Genomic DNA, 21,319 nt, shown 5'->3' with positions numbered 1-21,319 from the left:
CGTGGACCTGGACCCCATTGTGCTGCTAGGCATTGCACACAGAACAAAATGATGGTCCCTACCCCAAAGACAATGTAAATTAAATTACCACAAAAGGGTCAGGATGTCAGTTTTAAATTTCATCTAAAGTGCACTTTCTTCAACCATTCCCCCCATTATTTTCAGTACTAACCATTCGACAATCGTTAACTGAACTAGTGACAGCGCTGAAGGTCCCCTTTCCACCCGCTTGACTTCGCGGGCTCTGCTTAGCTTACACCACCTACCAGCGTCCTTCCCCTTCCATTGCCGGTAACTTGTTACTTACCACTTCCGGCCACACAAACATGCCAGGGCCCCATCTTCCAAGCCAATCAGCGCCCTGCTCTGTGCCTCCACCAGCAGCACCCCCGTGGATCACGTGACCCCTTTGCCTCGGCCTTGGGGGGAATGTCAGTGAGTTATCGCGAGAAGGGACGGAAGCCTGTTGGGGACCTGGCCTTTAATGTGCGGTTCGACCCGTCTGCCCGGGGTGAGTTTGTAAACAGAGCGCGGCGAGGGGAGCCCGGCAGCGCCTCCGTGGCGTTGTAGTGGGGTTGGCGCGCGGCGGCGCCGCAGCCGTAGCGGGCGGGTGAAGGGGGCGGCGCGGCCTGGGCTAGGTGGGGGTGCCCGGGAGGCATTAACATGGCGTCGCCGCTCTCCACAGAGACCCCCGCCCCCACCCCGGCCTGTGGCCCCCGCTGCCCGTAGAGCCGCGGGGTTCGGGCCGGAGCCAGCGCGGAGGAGACCGTTACCCGCCCCCGAGGTAGGGTAGTCCCCGCGCCTGCCCCAGGGAGAGGCTCCGGAGCAGGGCGAGGCTCCTTTCCCGGAAGCGGGTTGCCCTGACAGGTACAGCAGGTTCTCACCCCGTCCCTGGGGGCGGGGGGGCTGAGGGGTGCAGCGAGGCCTGCCCCTCCCCCTGCTGCTGCCACAGCCTCTCTTCGCCTGTGTCTGCCCTTGGTAGGGCGGAGGGAGACAGAAGACCCCAGGTGCCCCTCAGCAGCTGCCAAGAGGGGAGGGCAGAGCTGTCCTGCCTAGAGGGGGCTGCGTGGCCTGTGTCTGTTTCCGGCCTGGCCTGGGTTGTGGTGGTCTGCTTGGGCCCATCACCATTGTGTCTGTGGTGAGTGGGAGCTGGACACTCTGTTGCCAATTGTGTGTTTTTCCTCTAGGGTCCTCTCAATAGCTAAAACCTCTGACCTACTTGTGGCCCACCAAGAAGACGTTTTATGTGAGGCAGCACTGGTGTCCAGACATTCAAAGCATGATGGTTATATTCTAGGGCTTGAAAATCTTCCCTGATGCGATCCTCTCTTGCCTCAGGATTAAGTTTGCTAATTGGAGGTAGGGACTTCATGTGCTGCCACCTCCCGCCACCTATTTAATTTACATTGCAACCTCTTGATTTTCCCCCACTTATAAAATAATTCTGGTCTTGCAAATAAAATCAGTTGGGATACTCCTATCTCACATGTATTCTGGTTGCCTTTTCTTCTCCCCCCTCCATCCATCCCCCAACTAAATTGTTTGTTCTTTCCAAAAATAAATACATGTTGATCTCTTTCTTTAACCCCACAATTAATGGGTTTTGGGGTTCCCCCCCCCTTAACTAGTAAATTCTAGGCTGTCCGCTTCTCCAAATAAAAGAAATCTGGGCATTTTGTTTTCTCCCTTCCACCCTCCACCCCCTTTAGCAAAATCTTTGTTAAAATCTCCCTTATATCCAAGTCAGTGAATTTGGATTTCATTCCCTCTATTGCCCCAAGCTGTCTTTGAGTGCAGGAGTTTAGTAGGACTAAAACAAACAAAAATAGCCTCTTATGTGGCTACTGAGAATATCCTCACTTACATTAGATATAAATTATCATGCTTTAGAGCAGTGGTTTTCAAGCCTGTGGTCCCCTGGGGGGGTGCAGACTAGGTCTAAAATTTCCGAAGGGATCTGCACCTCCATTTGAAAGTTTTTAGGGGTCTGCAAATGAAAAAAAATGGTGAAAACTACTGCCTTAGAGTATAAGACAGCCACTAGCAGATGGGCTGAGGAAAAAAAATCTCCTATGGGCAGGTTATTCCATAACTGTCAAATGCAGGATTTCTTGAACCTTTCTCTGAAGTATTGGTAGTGGCTATTATCAGAGGCCCCAATATGGCAAACACTTTTGCATATGTTTAACTTTACAACTAGTAATAGCCCCATTGGTTTAAAACAAATGTTTGCAGAACTGGGCTAGAGTGAGGATGTTGGATTAGGTAGAACACTGCTCTGATCTGGTAGTTATAACATCTACTAAAACACCATTGTGAAAATAACATTTAGCATTTATATAGCATATTACAGATTCAAAGGGCCTCATTGCAATGTGTGAAGTTTTAAAAAAAAAATACACTAAACTTTACTGGGGTTCCTTGTTACATTAAAGGTTATTGACAGAAATTTAAATGAATAATAATATAAATGCATTTTTTGGAGGGATGGGTGGGCAACTTACTTGTTTATTATCATTTTATATTTGGGTAGTTAAAGTTGTACATGAATGTGCAATGAAGATCAAAATATTAAATATCTTAATCCTGATTTGGATGTTAGTAAGCCTAATTTTGTTGGTATATCTGTATTCTTCTTACTAGGAATTTTTGTAGCCACACAGATTCTGCCATATATCCTTCTTTCTACTCAGAATTTTGTCTTATTTGATTGCATTAAATCTTTTGGGTTCACTGCTGCTCCCACACCTGTATAACCTAATCTGTTTGGTTTTGTATAGGATATACCCAGACAATACTGTATTCCCTTAACTTTTGACATTCAGTCGTGTTTCCGATGTACCTATTATGTCATGGTCTTCTTCCATTTTTATCCATTCTAGTTTCTTTGGTATTTTTTTCTTTGTTTAAGCTTCTTGTCTGTAGATATTTAAGACCAAAAATAAAAGCTATGTGCCAATCTTTAACTCTTAGCTGACACACGTTGCTTTTCTGAAATTTTATCTGATCTCAACCTGGCGTGCCTCCAGTTTTAAAAAATGTTTATCAAATTCCCACTTAAAAAGAACCCAATGAAGACGTTCACAGTAACAAGCATAGTATGGTTCAGTATTATATAGTAATACTTACTGAAGTCATCAAGTGGCATGCATTCGCTAGCTTATTTAACTGCATGATCTTATTACTGTTAGCCCTGTCCGCTCTTCAACCATCCTTTGTTGCTTGTTACTCTCACTTGTTACATCTTGTCTTAAATTAGACTGTATGCTGTTATGAGCAGGTACTGCTTTCCTACACATATGTCCACCTAGCACAAAGGGTCCCTGCTCCTTCTTGGAGTTGTAGGATGTTACTGCAGTACATATAATAAATAAAAACAACTTTTTATAACACCAAATGTAGATTCTCCTGGTGTTAATGGGACACTGATCACCTACCAATCACACTTCTATCTGAAATAGCTTTACTGGTGTTACAAGAAATACCTATGAAATGCTGGCCCTATCAGTGTCAATGAGAGTTTTGCCATTGACTTGAGTAGGGACAAGATTCATACTCAGTGACTTAGGGCACAGCTGCAGCTATGCCACTGTAGTGTAGGTTAAGTCTACATTTAAAATTCTACAGTGGCACAGCTGCATTGCTGTAGCACTTATTGCAGCATCTGGAGGGATTCTCGCATCACTGGGCGGGTAACTAAGGGTGGTAACTAAGTTGATTGAAGAATTCTTCCATCGACCTAGCACTGCTTACATGCAACTCTCAGGGATGTGGATTTTTCACACCTCTGAGAGACGTAGCTAAGCTGATGTAGCTTTCCATTGCAGACCAGCCCATAGACACTTGCTACAGTGACAGAAGGGGTTTTTCCATTGCTGTAGTAAATCCACCCCATCAACAGACAGTAGCTAGGTGGATGGAAGAATAGTGGTGTTTATGCCAAGGCTTAATCACATCTTTCTGCAATGTAGCTTGGTCAACATAAATTTTAGATGTAGAATCAAAGAACCATAGGGTAGAAGGGACTGGAAGGGTCATCTAGTTTAACCCCCTGCCAAGATGCAAGATTTGGCATGTCTAAACCACCCAAGACAGATGGCTATCCAGCCTCCTTTTGAAAACCTCCAGTGAAGGAGCTTTCATGACCTCCCTATGCAGTCTGTTCCATTGTCCCATTGTTCTTACAGTTAGGAAGTTTTGGCTTTGACTGAGTCCAAGAAGTGTAGAACACCTCTGTCTGTAGGTAAATGCAGACAAGTTTCACAAAAGAGTGCTCAAAGTGGTCAATTCTATTATTTGGGTAAAGACACTTCTAAGTCTACTGTTTTGTATAACAGAAATCTTACCAGTGAAACAGTTCTTCATGACAAAAACTCAAAAATGATTATTTGTATCAAATTAATAGCTATATGATAGTGTGAAACAATGTAGAAGTGAACCAGTTTTCTGGCTTTATTAATAAAGTTGAAACAGTAAAAATGACCTAGCATTATTGTAGTGACAGAAGATAAGAGTTTTCATTTTTGATTAATTGAATTTCCGTGAGAAATTTTGAGATTTAAGAACCCAGACAGGTGAATTCAGAAGATAAATCATAATTAACTTAAGAATATTATTCTGGGAATGTCTGAGAGAACTAAAATTTTATTTTTGCCAAACTGTAAGTAACCTTTGTTTCCAGATTCAGCTAATTATGTAGTCTATCATAAGATGTTGTAGCAGCTTCAGTAACAGTAGAAACAGAAATGTTTAGAACGGTAATGTTTTTAAGGACATAAAATGCACTTTAGAAGAGAATATGAATGTATTTAAACTTATTTTTATATCCTGTCACCCAAACTTGCATTTGCTTGCTTATTTGATCCTTTCCTATATTTGTATCAGTATTAGTAATTTGACTTTTTCATAATCCTATCAAAAACCCCCAACAAATAAAAAATTATCCCTTGCATATTGCCTACAGTGTTTACCCTTCCACTTGCCTTTCACACAGAAATTTCGCCTTTATTCCAGCTCTGTCTCACCAAAGTCATACTCTCCTTGTTCCTCTGCACACACCCTATTCCATAATTAGGTCTGCTGATTCTGTTGGGCTGTGTACTGGATCTTTCTGCATCAGGTCATTTGACAATCTGGACAAATGGGTTTCCTTCTGCTTTTTCGATTTGGTAGGCAAATGTGACCAATCACCAGCTTCAAACTTTTTTTTTTTCTTTCTGTCCAGCTGCTCCTTCTGCATGGTCTCTCCACTGCTTTCTTCTTGGAACCTCACGGCGCAGTTAGCCATTCAGACGGGCAGAAAATGCTGTGGCTGTTTGTGCTTAGATCTCTTCATGATGCTGCACTTGTTACATCCCCTCTTGCTCTTCCTCAAGATCCACTGGAGCAAGCCCAACTTTAAATCTTCTTCCCAGGGCAAACGGAATGGCCTCTTACAGCAAGGCAAATAGTGGCAGCAGCAAAATAGGAGGCTCTGGCTCTCCTTGCCTTTAGGTAGTGAGTCCTCCACCCTCTGCACAGCTCCTGTCTCGTTAGTCAGTGTTAGGAGCTTAGGCTCCTTAGGTTCCACTTCCATCTCAAATGAGACAGTGTGTACTGCAAATTCTCCTGAACTACATTCTGAGGGCCTCACTCCCTTTAGCACTGTCTTTTTATGACAAGTGATGCTTCAAAATGGAGCCCACCCTGCTCATTTGCAGTCCTACAGGCTTCAGTGACTAAGCCCCCACTCTCCTTTGCAGGGACAGAACATTGCTCAGAAGATCCACTTGTGCAGGGACTCTGACACACCACAGAAATTGTCATTTAAGCATCCCTCCACCCTATACGAAAGCCTCATGGCAGTACACTGGAGCACATCCTGTGCTAAGGAATGCACGGGAGCTGGCTTGGAAAGAGTATAGCTGGGTGGTAGAACAATTCTTGGAAGCCAGTAATAATTTCTATGCCTAGTAAGTTTGAACATCAAATGAAAACCCATTGGTCCAGACTTTCAAATACGTTGTCTCAGAAGGTTGACTTATAGTAGGGAAAATCTCATTTGTGTTTTAAACACCTGAACCCTTCCTTTTCACTTTTGTTTCAGATCCTATGGTGGTGGTATACAATAGGTCTATTAAAATGAGGCATTTACCCACTTCTTTGTGGAGGGTGGATTTTCCTGTAAATGTGAAGCAGTAAATATATTTCATTTTGTTTCAGCTTTCCACTTGTGTTCTAGGAATCTGAGAGAAGCTGTTCCAGCCCCTCCAGGTCAGTGCAGCTGTGACTTTTTTTTGTTTTATTAAACTAAAAATTTTAATTTGTTTTATTTTTCATTATTTATTAAGTAGTTTAATTTGGGAGACTTTCCATCTACCAACTTCTATACTTAAGTGAAAGGTGTGACTTTCAAAGATGCTTAAAATCATCCCAATTCTCCTCCCCTAGAAATAATGGTATAATTCCCATTAACTTCAGTGGGAACTGAAGTTAGGCTAAATTGGAATGCTTTTTAAAGTCTCACCCAGAAAGTATAAAAGTGTAGCAGCCGAGCTAGCATTTAGAACCCTGTTACCTATTTTGAGTTGCATTGTTTCTTTTTGGCTCTAGAAGAAGATACTGCTTTTAACATTAGATAATTTTAATCCAGTAAACAAAAAAAACGGAACCCCTCTCCTCTTCCTCTTTTGCCCCTTTACCCCATTCAAGCTAACATTCCCCATGGTAAGGTTGGAAAATTAATACCTACACTTAAAAGTAAATATTTTAAATAAACATACTTTCCTGTGTTCAGTTTTTTATTCTTATAGTCTGCACCACTGCTTATTTTATTGTCAATCACCTAAACGGACCTTTTGTTACATTTGTATTCTTATCTGAAAAAGACATTGTACGAAAAGAAAAATCAGGAATTAAATACAACAAACATGCCTTTTTTTATTTTTAAGTGACCATTCTTCCTTGCCTGCTCTGGCTTACCTGTCCAGTATTTATTTTAATTGTAGTACAATAAACATTTAAGGATACAGTTTAATGCCCCTTCAAATCCAAGAGGTCTGCATTAAACATTTTTTATTAAAAGAATCGAGGGTAATTTTTCTGTGTATATAAACAAAGTCATAAATTAATAACAGCAGTGCAGACCAAGTGGGCTACGAGCAGTCACAGTGCATATAGTATGTTTCACTACTGTTTAGGTAGCCTAATAGCTCAAAGAAATGTTCAGTTTCTGCATTTAAAAATAGTGTTTGCTTTTACATTTTCAGTGTATCATGATTCTCAGTTATGAGCTACCACTCATCCACCCTTAGTGGTGGAAAAGAAGAGAACAAGAGAGATGAATGGATTTTGATGTAATCTGCAAAAAACAAAATAATTAAAAATTTTAAATGTTAAAACTTCAAATACAGTATAGCAAGTACTCTAGCTAACGTCCACTCCACTTCCATTTGCACTCTTTTCTTTTTAAGAAGTTTTAAGTGAGATGCTTTGGGCTTGATGATTATGCTTTGCATTCACATAGAATGTCATTATATTATTTATTATTTGTATTACCGTAGTGCCTAGGAACCCTAGTTATGTCAAAATAACTTAATCTTGATGAATTAATGTTTATAAAGTATTAGCCTTTTGCTTGCAGGACAGGTGTATGGAGCTTGTTCATTTGATACAGTGAAATTTGCCCTGTAGTTAAAAGGCCCAAGAAGACACGCACTAGATCAACAATCATTGCTATAAGTTCTGTATGTTGTAAATCATTAATCATTTCAGCATTTCTCACTGTTGCCCTTCAGACTGTGTTTAAAGTGTCACCTATATTGGTAATGAAAACCTGTCAGAGAAACAAGTTTAAAACAGTTTGCTTGGCCAGTGTGGATTCTGTATAAGCTTTAAAAAAAAAAAAAAATTCTAGATTCAAAAGTGAAAAAATCTAGAGAAATGGTTTTTAAATGCTTACACTATTATGCCTTTCCATACCAATCAGACAAGCCATGTTATTCTGAACTGCCATTGTGGATAGGGCTTGAGTCTCATGCTAAATTATGTTGAATTCTGTAGGGAGGCATTCTATATGGGTACAGTAATTGACAGATGGGTAAATACTACTTTTAAACTCTTATTTTCTTAGTTTACTGTACACTTATTTAAATATGTGGCTATGGTCAGAGAAACAGGAAGACAAGTGTGGAAATATTTTTCTTACAAGCCCAATCAATATCTAACCAAGAGCCAGTCTAATTTTTGGGAAATCATTATGCAAGTGGTCTTGATCAAGGTCACCTGCTCTGGCTGCCTAACATTGACTGGGTTCTTTAGTTTACTTATATCATGTGTATAAATAATACAAGGACCGCAGGGCTGTCTCACAAGTACCTATCAAGGAAACAACTTCCTTTTTCCCGTTTCCATTTGCTGTATCTTAAACAGATTATTTTGGTATCTGAAGGCCTACTATGTTGTTTCCATACATCTCTCCCCATGTAGGACTAACATCAAAGCGTACACATGAAGGCCAGGGATGAGGCAATACAACATACCAGTAGACAGACAGGTAGAACTACATAAGCCAAATGCCTTAGGGTAACATGGCTGAAAGAGGCATATGATTCCAAAGGATACAAAATGCAGCTTCTAAGATCATCTTCCTGGGTCCATTATCCTCCTCCTGTTTCACTGCATCAAAGTCAAGCTTCTTGTCCTCACCTTCCAGAACCTTCAGAATTCTGCCCTAGCTATGTGCTTTCGCTTGTCTCTCATCACATTAAACACAGCTTCTCTGTTCTGTTAACTATGCTAGTCTTGTTTAGCCATTTGTCACCTTCTTATATATGGATATATGCCTCCGCACCTCCATCCATGCTGCCTCTTACATGTGGAACTTATTCTTTGAGCTGATCCCATAAGGCCACAGATTTCTCATCAAGTCCCAACTCTGCCCTGACACTTAAATCAGTTATTAATTATGACTCAGTTGAATGGCAGATGAGAATCATTGGCACTTACTATACAATAAAAAATCTGCAAATATATGTATGTACATCAAAATTGTATATATTTGATTTCTGTATCCCTCTCCCTTTACCCATCATATCCCACTTGAAATCTTAGATTATGAACTCCTTGGAGCAGGGAGCATTACTATGTGTTTTTGCCCTGCTAGCATTAGGGGACAAAATCTTAGTAGAGGCCTTTGGGCACTACTATTATATAAATGTTCAATTACATTTTTAAAAATTACATTCAGAGAACTTTAAGGTTACACTATCAAACACTCGGAAGTTTAGGAAATGCCAGAACTAAGAATAGTTGTGCAACCTTAATTCAGCCCCTTTGTGCATATTCATTATAATACCACCAGTGGACCAAATTTGATGATGAATCCTGAAGCATATTGATCATATGCTAAGAAGATTATAATAGTCTTCAACTGTATGATCACATTTTTTTTTCCCCACAGACCCTCAGCCTTATTCAAAGTACAGGATGACTGGTGCTCTGGAGATGAGCCAAGGTTGTGGCGTGAATGAGGCTATTGTTTGTAGGATCCCTTCCTCATTTGTTGCATAAGTTGGAAAGAGTGTAGTGAATGAAGCAGGGAACTGCAGGAAGAGAGAGAATGAATTTGTGATTAAGGCAGCTGAATGCTACTCTGGGATTGGATTCTATCTCTGCTACTGCCACAGGATTCCTGTGTCATGTGCAGCAACTCTCATAAGCCAGATTTTTCACAGGTGGTCATTACTTGTTTGTTCCTCATTGTTTGGTGTCTAACTTAACATTAGGGGCTTGATTTGCAAATTTTTTTTTTTTTTTAAAGGCAAATTGAAAACACAGAGATTTAATTGTTGAGCCAGATGGGTGGTCTGAAGGGTTGGAAACTTTACCTCCACATCAGAGACCACTACCACTAGAGCTAACAAAGTAACTGGTAGCAATCATAGTAGTATGCTGTGATTCTCTTTGTGGAGCAGCCACTAGGTGGGATTGAGACACACTTTGAGTGGGTTTCAAAGATTTTTCCTGGCTAACAGAGGAATGTTGAGATTCAATAATCCTGCATTTTATTCCAGGGTCAGGATGGGTATATGTTCTTATGGTTTTCTTTACATGACACTCTTATTTCTGACTCTTGCATTTGAGTCTTGTTGCTTTCTCCTTCTCCATGGTGCCTGTGCTGGGCAACAGCAGGGGACCATTGAGATTGCAAGAGGGATAATCTGTCTCTTGTGTTCCGGCCCCTGGCAGTTGGGAAAAGCAATTGCAGGGAATGGCCTACTCAGCCCCCTGGGCTAGAGCATGTTCAGTGCAGTTAAAACCAGGAGCTGTGTAGGGGTGGAGTTTGCTTAGTACAGATGGACTATTTAGCTGCCAAGCTCTAGCAAGCTTCTATGGCACATGTGCAAATGGTGATTTTTTCAGAAGCTTCTTTATCTTTAAGCCTAAAGATTGCAAAGCTTGTCAAAATACAATTTTTCAGATGTCTGTCACTCATAAAACTACCTTATGCTGTGTCCTGCAATAAAATAATGTTAACAGAGGCCAGATTAGCTTTGACTTTTGTCCAGTGAATAGTTCACTTCAATAAAACTTATTTCTTTTCCTTTCAAAGCAGAGTCTCGAACCATTTAAATTTTGGTTCAGTTGGGGTTTAGCAATGTTCCTAACTCTCTGGTTCAGACACTAACTTAGAAAACTTTGAACCTGTTTGAACTGGTTCAGATACATTTCCTGCAGATTGTCACACACTCTTATGCTTGCATTGTAACTCTTAGAAAAGGAATATTTATTATTGTATTCTTCAGGAACTTCTCAATGGAATTTCATTCAAAATATTTTGTATGCAGAAATGTATCACATTTTCAAACTATGATCTGGGTTGTTGGATTAGGATAAATCACAAGTTACATAATACCAATATCCCATGTTATCAAGGACATACCTGAGGGACTAGGTAGGAGCAGCCTCAGTTGGGGCTGGGAGTGATTAGCAATTGGGCCAGCAGTATGGCCAGAGCAATGTACTGTATTTAGTTGGCTCTGTGTGTTTAAGCCAATCACCTCAAAGACTTAATGCAACTCAAAACATTCCAAAATTCTTGTAAGATTAAAAAAGAAAGATGAAGTTATGAAGTAATTTTTGAAATCAGTAATGCAAAAAAAAGGTAGCAAAGGAAAGCAGCAGGCCTATTAATAAAAAATTCACCACCAGGGAACTGCAAACATTACAATCAAGCAATATGAAATAATTCTGTTATGAAAAACAAACAAACCTCCTTGACGTAGTGGACAGAGGGGAGACGTTCTAGGCCCAGCCAGGGAGGTGAGGTGATAATGCGGTTTTTATTAGTCAGAAAAGAACTGATACAGCACCTCTCCCCTTTCAGCTAGAACTCCCTTCACTTCCTTCCTCCTTTCAGGCCCCTCAGAGTCCCTCCGTCCCTCCTTCAAGTAGTCTCCCATAGCATAACACAATAACTGAACCTGTGCAGGGTGACTATTGGAGTGGCAGCAGGAAGAAACTTCAGTGCCAGGGAAACAAAGCCATGAACACCCTGGAAGAACAGTGGAGCCTTACATTCTCAAGTCAAAACAAAGGTCCTGTGTTCCACACTCCTCCTGCCTCACCCACCATGTCTGAAGCCTGAGTTATTGGCCTCTAGCACTCACCAGCAAGCAGGAGGAGATGGTGAGGGGAGGGATGTGTTCTCTTCCATGGGGAGTCCTCTACCCGGGCATAATTAATCGAGAACTACCAATCCCAGAATACTTTTATCCCCCCTCTTCCTCCTCTCATTTCTGGTTGCTTCTTGGGAAGTGTAGTCTGTGTTTCTCTCTCTGTAAGGTTGGCGCATCCTGAGAAGACACTCCCTACCACCTGATGATTGAACCTGTTACTTTGAACTGGTTACTGGTTTTTGGTTTTTTGGGTTTGATTCCCATTTGGGATCAATATGAGTCAGAGGTTTTCAGTCTGGGGTCAGTTCTAGTTCACTCATAAAAACTTTTCTAAATCGGTTTTTGATTTCAGTTCAACTTGTTTCAAAGGGATTGACTTTTGATCAGAAATTAAATATAAAAAATAAAGGATCATTTCCCTCTCAACCCAATAGATTTAAATCAGATAATCACTCTATATGCTATTTTATATTGTCCTAATCCTGTACTAAAAGGGAGAATAGGCTGGGGTCTGCACCTCTTTCACTCCTCCACCACTCCCCCACCAGTAGGGGGATGTACTGTTTTTACCCTCCCTCCGCGGCTGGGAGGGGGACATGCTGTACACACCCACACAAACCCCTGTAGGGATAGGGACAAGCTTGCAAACTCAGCTGCTGGTTCTGGAACCCAAACTGCGCTTTGTTAAGAGTTACGAAAATTTCAGCGTTACGGACAATCTCCATTCCTGAGGTGTCCGTAACTCTCAGGTTCTACTGTATTTGGAACAAGCTAGATCTGCTAGAGGCACTCTGATACTGTACTATTTCGTCTGGTATGGAGTTAGCTTGCCCCTTTGAAGATCAGCAACAAGGTATACTGTCATGGTGGACAGATATCAGAGGGGTAGCCGTGTTAGTCTGAATCTCTATGGTGGACAGATAGAGGCAGTTGTGCCCTTTCTAATTCTTTATCATGATTGTCTTCAGACTTTTGGAAATCCTAAAGGCTACAAAGCTGCTTCAACCATCTCCAATATAGGAGTTGTCCACTAGTGCCCCTTGGAGAGAGATCCAGCAACGTTTAATTAATTAATGTCAAGGCCTAACTAAGACTAGCCCATGTTAGATTTGAAACTGAACCAAGAAAAAAAAATTCGGAATGGAGTACAGCAGAACTGGGATGACGTTCTCTCTGGGAAGACTTTCAAGCATCCATTGAAAAATTCAAGAGGACTACATATTCCAATATCCTCTTAACAATGCTATCTATAGTGTAGCCTGGAGTTTAGACAAATTCTTTTTTGTGCCATGGCACTTGCCTGAGTTCCTGTAAATCTTTACAAAAATGATGATGATAGTACATATCAACAGCCTGCTTAACAGTTCAACAAATACTGAATGCCTTCGGAAACCTGGGACAGGTCATGAACTCTTTGAAGGGAATAGCAGAACAATTTCAGTCCGTGGTTTGTCTTGGCATTCACACTCTGATATGTCAGCCTGTCCCTCAGCAGCCAAAGTCAGAGATTCTTAAGTGTTTCTTCTTGGAATAATCTCCTCTTTGCTCCTGATCTGAGGTAGTCAAAGTCCTTTACTGTTGAATGTGTATGTAACAGAATCAACACCTTGGAACCTCTTGCACTGTATCTTTGCTGCTTCTGCAGTTAAGTGCTTATGGCTAGTATCACTAGCTCTCCTTTATTATGTGTGTAGTAGCCAAAAGATCTATCCAGTGGTTGTGAGACAAATTTAGTAAAGGGGAGTGGGATCTCTACCCTTTTGGAACAAGTCTGTCAGCAGTGGATATCAGTGACATACATCAGTGATGAAGGCCAGTTTAATGGATCTATCTGAGAACAGTTGAGCTGTCTCATGTCTAAAGGTTAGTGATGTACTAGAGAGAATATACATCCAGTGAAAATTTAGGCATTTCCAAAGGTCTCATGACCTTCAGCGTCCAAACTGTTGAAGGAGAAGCAGATTTGATCTGTGCATAGCACATTCTGTTAATAAAGCTGCCATTGCTTACTTCATCTAGCAAAGCAGTAGTTGAAACCACCATTCATTGGAGCTGCCTAAAGATACTTTTTTTCAATGGTATTTTCTTAAACTTCTGAATCTATTTCTTATGGGGGTTAAATAAACTTACGGGCTGGGAGTATGTGTCATTTCTCAGGTCATCAAGCAGTTTGGTTGCTTCATTTCGTTATCATCTATCTCCGAATGTTAAAATGGAGTGGCCTTGTAATGACCTCTTGTATCCACAAATACTATCCACTACCTATCCTGTTCTTGGTTACCTAGAGAAGGAGGTCTATGGATGTTTTTGGTTTCGTTTTGGTTTTTTTGAATCCGCTGGTCTGAAGAAATACAATTGCATTTTCTTTCACCATCCCTCTCTTTGCTTCTGTCTTCCTCATTACATGTTTTTTTTTTTAAATCTGTCTCTGTATCTCAGATGAACCAAATCAGACTTATCTTTATAAGTAGATCTTATTCTTCTTTGGTATCATGATACTTGCAGGGATCCAGATAAGAGAAATTTCATTAGAAACAGTCTGAATTTTGTTTTTGTTTTTCTTCTCAATAGTGTTCTGGATTTTTTTCCCACCTCTTTGAGATTTTAGATTAATTAAAGAATTGTGGTTTCTCTTTTTTATACACTGCCTTCATGTAAATATAGACAGTAGTGAAACTCATGTGTTAGAGGAGCACTCAAGTAAGACAAGGCAATGGCAAAGAAGCTAAATGAATTCTTTGCATTGGTCTTTGGTACAGAGGATGTACAAGATACCCACATCAGCGTTGGTCTTTTTGGATGACAGCTCTGAAGTACTGTCCCAAATTGATGTGTCAGTAGAAGAGATTTTAGAATAAATTGATAAATTAAACAATAATAGGTCACCAGGACCAGATGGTATTCACTCAAGAATTCTGAAGGAACTTAAATAGGAAATTGCAGAACTATTAACTGTGGTATGTAGCCTATCACTGAAATCGGCCTCTGTACCAGAGGAAGGTAACTAATGTTAACAACAGTTTTTAAAAAGGGCTTTAGAGGAGATCCTGGCAATTACAGGCTGGTAAGCCTAACTTTAGTACTGGGCAAATTGGTAGAAACTATAGTAAATAATGGAATTGTCAGATACAGATAAACATGATTTGTTGGAGAAGAGTTACTATGGCTTTTGCAAAAGGAAGTCATGCCTTGCCAATCTATCAGAATTATTTTCAGGAGTCAACAAGCATGTGGATAAGGGTGATCCTGTGGATATGGTATGCTTGGAATATCAGAAAGCCTTTGACAAGGTCCCTCACCAAAGGCTCTTAAGGAAACTGGGGGCTTGTCTAAACTTACAGAACTGTAGCAGCTATAGCACTTAGTGAAGAAGCCACCTACGCTGACTTGAGAGCGTCTCCTGTTGACATAGGTACTCCATTTCCCCAAGAGGGGGAAGCTAGGTCGAAGGGAGAAGCCCTCCCATCAACATAGTGCTGTCTACACCAGGAGTTAGGTCAGTATAACTGCGTGACTCATGCTTGCATGAAACTGTGTATTAAATTGAAAAATAGTAGTTCTGAGAAGGAAGACTGTATTTATGGAGAGAGAAACTCAAATACTATATATGCATAAATAGCAAGAATTCAGTGCAATCTGAACCTGGTCCAGGGTAATGAATGATATTATATAATTTATCCAGACACATTACAAGGGAATAACTGCATTTTGTTTGTTTAGCATGCACAATAATTGTTTTCTTTAATTACAGTTCATTGCCATGAAAAGGAGAATGTGATTAAACTGCTCACCTTATGAAATTTGGCTTACATGTGAATCTGCCAGGTATAGACGTGTGTGTGTGTGTCTCTCTGTCTGTTTAGAGCATTGCTAAGTAAAGTAACATTTTGATCTTCTGCTGAGTTCTGGTACATAATATTTACCTAAAGACTTTATATATCATTATTATTATTTATTTTATTGTAGTATTTCTGAAGTGGTATTGAAATGTAGCCTTTTTAAAAAATAATATTTATAAAAATAATTTCTGCTGTGGAGATGTACATGGGCATCCCTAATACACCGACTTGGCTTTAAAGGTTGATCATGAGAAATTCAGGGAATGTGTTGTTTTCCCTGGCTTATTGGTGCTGTGTGCTTGTCTCTTTGGATGTTATATGCTGTTGACTCATATTTAGTTTGTAATCCACTATGACCCCAAGATCCCTTTCCACAGTACTTCTTCCTAAGCAGTCATTTCCCATTTTGTATCTGTGCAACTGTATTATCAAATACTTGGCTCACTGCAATCAGAAGAGAGGCAGGATGGTTCTTGCTAGTGGAATACTAAAATCTTTAGTAATTCTTCCAGCCTGGGCTTTGGAGGTTGATGTATTGGTAACTTGTTGCAATTACTTTTAAATATTTTGAGATGTCTTTTTTGTTTTTGTTTTTCCTGTTTTTATCATTTCAACCTAGGTAATACAAAGACCTGTGGAATATGAGTGATGACAAACCCTTTTTATGCACTGCCCCTGGATGTGGCCAGGTAATAGGATGCTTTGAATCTATTAATGTTGGTCAAGTAGACAAACACAGGTAAATGTATTTTATGTTAGATTGAAGAGTAGAAATATTTCTTAATGACAGATGTTGGAAAGTAACTGCATGCTGTAATTATTTTGTAAAGCAGGTGACAGCAAGAATTTTCAGTAATTTTAAAAAAAATTTCAAAAATGCTATCCATAGGATAGATTCTTTAAAAAAGAAAAACAAAAGAAAAACCCCACAATTGTTATATCTCTGTCAGAAAAAACACTTTGTTTAAATTCTGCATTTGTAATTTTCTAAATGGAAACAAATAATGCATTAATTTGCATAATAGTGATCACATTCTTAACTCTCTAGAAGGAATTAGCAGAAAAACAAGTGCAATACAAAGTGTGATACAGCTCCAGTATTCATGATATCTGTAGAGGTTAAATGATAGCAGGGCTCTTGTATAGTGAAGCCTGGGGGCATACTTTAAGTTTCGGTAAACATCTCAATTTTCCCCAATGCATTGTTATAATCCAGTACTAGCCTACTGGTTCTACCATGCTTCAGGAAGGAGGCCTTCCCATTGATTGGTCAGCTTCAGAGAAAATCCCTTACAAATGGGCTGTACAGGGAACTAAAATCCCATTCTGGTCTTGTGCATTTCCAAATTTCCCTCCCATTTTGAGCTGAAGCGTAACTTTTTTAAAAAGGCCCAGAGGCAATACTTGCAATTACGGACAGTAACCTAGCTTCAGTACCAGGCAAACTGGTTGAAACTATAGTAAAGAATAGAATTATCAGACACATAGATGAAAACAATATTTTGTTGAAGGGTCAACACGGCTTTTGTAAAAGGGAAATAACATCTCACTAACCCTATTAGAATTCTTTGAGGGTGTCACCAAACATGTGGACAAGAGTGATCTGCTCAATATAGTGTACTTGGACTTTCAGAAAGCCTTTGACAAGGTCCCTCACCAAAGGCTCTTAAGCGAAGTAAACAGTCATGGGACAAGAGGGAAGGTCCTCTCCAGGATGAGTAACTGGTAAAAAGATAGGAAACAAAGGTAAGAATAAATGGTCAGTTTTCACAGTGGAGAGAGGTAAATAGTGAGGTCCCGCAAGGCTAAGTGCTGGAACCAGTGCTGTTCAATATAACTCATAAATGATCTGGAAAAAGGGGTGAACAGTGAGGTTGCAAAATATGCAGACAATACAAAAATTACTCAAGATAGTTAAGTCCAAAGCAGCCTGCTTTGGACTTATAAAGGGGTCTCTCAAAACCGTGTTATTGGGCTAGGAAAGAGCAAATGAAATTCAATGTTGATAAATGCAAAGTAAAGTGTATATTGTAAAACATCATCCCACCTACACATATATAATGATGAGTTCAAAATTAGCTATTACCACTAGAGAAAGATCTTGTAATTTTCCGAGGCTAGATCTCTGAAAACATCTGCTCAGTGTGCAGTGGCAGTCAAAAAAGCAAACAGAATGTTACTAACTATTAGGAAAGTGATAGATAATAAGACAGAAAATATCATAATGTCTCTATATAAATCCATCGTACGCCCACACCTTGAATACTGTGTGTAGTTTTGGTCACCCCTTCTGAAAAAAGCTGTATTAGCATTGGAAAAAGTGCAGAGAAGGGCAACAAAAATGATCAGGTGTATGAAACAGCTTCCTTATGAGAAAAGATTAAAAAGACTGTGTGACTGTTCAGCTTAGAAAAGAGACGACTAAGGGGGGATATGGTGGAGAAAGCGAATAAGGAAGTGTTATTTATCCCTTCACATATCACGAAAACTGGGGATCACTCAATGAAATTAGTAGGCAGCAGGTTTAAAACAAACATAAAGAAGTAAGTCATCTTCACACAATGCCCAATCAACCTGTGGAAGTCATTGCCTGCGGATGTGAAGGCCAAAAGGATAAGTGGGTTCAAAAGAGAATTAGACAAGTTCATGATGAATGGATTCATCAATGACTATTAGCCAAGATGGTCAGGGATGCAAACCCATGCTGTGGGTGTCCCTAAGGTTCTGACTGCCAGAAGCTGGGAATGGATGACAGAAGATGAACCTCTTGATAATTGCCCTGTTTTGTTCATCCCTTCTGAAGCATCTGGCACCGTCCACTGTCAGAGGACAGTATGCTGGGCTAAGTGGACCATTGTTCTGACCCAGTATGGCCATTCTTATGCTCTCATAATGTGAGGCTTTCACGCCTTCTCAACTCCCATCAGGATTGGAAAAAAGGTACTATATTTTGTTCTAGGTTATTAATCTTGTTTTTCTTTCCTTCCGTACTGGTATGGCCCAGCTTCTGTGGTTTTAGGTAATACTTGAGGTTTTCTTGATGCAAACAGTGATCAGATATTCACTTTTATTTTATCTGCTCACAATTTTGTCAATATCCACTGCGAACTTGCAAGTGGTCCTTCCTGCAGGGTGTAGTGAGGAAGACATATGTAGACTTCAGGGGGAGGTGCCAGGATGTGAATCTCTCAACCTGGGTCAGTTTGTAGTGGGAGCGGTAGCCTATATCACGTAATGAAGTGCACGCTAACTTTAAGGAATAACTAGGGCTTGATAGTTCGCTGGACACAACTCTCATAATAGAGTGAAAGTTAATATTACACATCACATCTGGGCAGCCTGTGGTTAGGTCCCCCTGAGCAGACTGAAGACCTTTTAATTGTTACCTATTCTTATGATGATTATGTAGGTATGTAATCTATGGTCTGAAAATGTAGCTGCCCATAGCTGTCGGGTTTTCCACATGTAGATGAGTATAATTTTCCAGTGTATTAAATAATATTGAAGCTAATAAGCCATTTTCCTTTAGGCTTGTCTTCTGTGTTTCTTATCATGTACTAATGACAGCTCAATTTATACTTATTCTGTAAGGAAAAGTCATTGCGTTCTTGCAGATAGTGGGGTTTGGTTTATGTGGGTGTTTTGTTTTTTGCACAATGTTGCTTTACAGAAGCAACAAGATTTATTTTAATACAACTCTAGGATTTGTTCTTAGTCTTATTCAGTACCATTTGTCTGGCAGTGTCTAAGTCCTGAGTGGTAACATTGACTCTGAATTTGATTTCTTGTCAGTTTAAGTGAGACTCTGATCATCATTTTAACATCGAATTGTGTATTTAATTTCTGATTGTAATGTTTATAATTGAAAGATTCAAGGAGGTGAATGTTCTTTGATTTTTTTTTTTTAAAGGAAATTTTAAAGTATTACATTCAAGAGTTCAGCATACTTTTATTTTTGAAAGAATGTTATGGCTTATAGACTCATAGACTTTAAGGTCAGAAGGGACCATTATGATCTTCTAGTCTGACCTCCTGCACAACGCAGGCCACAGAATCTCACCCACCCACTCCTGTAACAGCCCCCTGAACTATGTCTGAGCTATTGAAGTCCTCAACTTGTGGTTTAAAGACATCAAGGTGCAGAGAATCCTCCAGCAAGTGACCCGTGCCCCACGCTGCAGAGGAAGGTGAAAACCCCCCAGGGCCTCTGCCAATCTGCCCTGGAAGAAAATTCCTTCCCGACCCCAAATATGGCGATCAGCTAAACCCTGAGCACGTGGGCAAGACTCACCAGCCAGACACCCAGGAAAGAATTCTCTGTAGTAACTCAGATCCCACCCTATCTAGTGTCGCATCACAGGCCGTTGGGCATATTTACTGCTAATAGTCAAAGACCAATTAATTGCCAAAATTAGGCTATCCCATCATACCATCCCTTCCATAAACTTATCAAGCTTAGTCTTGAAGCCAGATATGGCTTTTGCCTCCACTGCTCCCCTTGGAAGGGTATTCCAGAACTTCACTCCTCTGATGGTTAGAAACCTTTGTCTAATTTCAAGTCTAAACTTCCTGATGGCCAGTTTATATCCATTTGTTCTTGTGTCCACATTGGTACTGAGCTTAAATAATTCCTGTCCCTCCCTGGTATTTATCCCTCTGATATATTTATAGAGAGCAGTCATATCTCCCCTCAGCCTTCTTTTGGTTAAGCTAAACAAGCCAAGCTCTTTGAGTCTCCTTTCATAAGATAGGTTTTCCATTCCTCGGATCATCCTAGTAGCCCTTCTCTGAACCTGTTCAAGTTTGAATTCATCCTTCTTAAACATGGGAGACCAGAACTGCATACAGTATTCCAGATGAGGTCTCACCAATGCCTTGTATAACGGTACTAACACCTCCTTATCTCTACTGGAAATACCTCGCCTGATACATCCTAAGACCGCATTAGCTTTTTTCACAGCCATATCATATTGGTGGCTCCTGTGATCAACCAATACTTCAAGGTCCTTCTCCTCTTCTGTTACTTCCAAGTGATGTGTCCCCAGTTTATAACAAAAAATTCTTATTAATCCCTAAAGGCATGACCTTGCACTTTTCACTATTAAATTTCATCTTATTACTATTACTCCAGTTTACAAGGTCATCCAGATCTTCCTGTAGGATATCCTGGTCCCTCTCTGTATTGGCAATACCTCCCAGCTTTGTGTCATTCGCAAACTTTATTAGCACATTCCCACTTTGTGTGCCAAGGTCAGTAATAAAAAGATTAAATAAGATTGGTCCCAAAACCGATCCCTGAGGAACTCCACTAGTAACCTCCTTCCAGTATGACCCGTTGTAGTCTCCCCTTTAACCAGTTCCTTATCCACCTTTCAATTTTCATATTGATCCCCATCTTTTCCAATTTAGTTAACAATTCCCCATATGGAACCGTATCAGATGCTTTACTGTAATTGAGGTAAATTAGATCTACTGCATTTCCTTTGTCTAAAAAATCTATTACCTTCTCAAAGAAGGAGATCAGGTTGGTTTGGCACGATCTACCTTTTGTAAAACCATGTTGTATTTTGTCCCAATTACCATTGGCCTCAGTGTCCTTAACTACTTTCTCCTTCAAAATTTTTTCAAAGACCTTGCATACTACAGATGTCAAACTAACAGGCCTGTAGTTACCCAGATCACTTTTTTTCCCTTTCTTAAAATAGGAACTATGTTAGCAATTCTCCAGTCATACGATACAACCCCTAAGTTTACAGATTCATTAAAAATTCTTGTTAATGGCCTTGCAATTTCATGTGCCAGTTCCTTTAATATTCTTGGATG

The 21,319-nt window shown here is 40.1% G+C and overlaps 1 protein-coding gene across 29 annotated transcripts in view; it reads left to right on the top strand.

The window, feature by feature from the left end:
* Positions 1-370: 370 nt before the first annotated feature.
* Positions 371-21,319, top strand: part of ATF2 (activating transcription factor 2) — an 82,188-nt gene continuing 61,239 nt past the window's right edge. For 7 of the 29 annotated variants that reach the window (XR_010591587.1, XR_010591588.1, XM_065561867.1 and 4 more), the window contains exons 1-5: positions 377-511; positions 1,188-1,359; positions 6,202-6,252; positions 15,409-15,482; positions 16,116-16,185. Coding sequence is in view for 4 of the 29 variants with exons in the window: in XM_065561867.1 (XP_065417939.1) it covers positions 16,138-16,185 (48 nt within the window). In the remaining 25 variants the exon portion in view is untranslated. The other 22 variants (XM_065561871.1, XM_065561869.1, XM_065561888.1 and 19 more) reach the window with 15 other exon arrangements.

Source organism: Chrysemys picta, chromosome 11, assembly GCF_011386835.1.
Source record: "Chrysemys picta bellii isolate R12L10 chromosome 11, ASM1138683v2, whole genome shotgun sequence".
In the NCBI taxonomy this organism is placed as follows: Eukaryota; Metazoa; Chordata; order Testudines; family Emydidae; genus Chrysemys; species Chrysemys picta.
The sequence above is the reverse complement of the archived record's forward strand: the minus strand, read 5'-3'. Positions and strand labels throughout refer to the sequence as shown.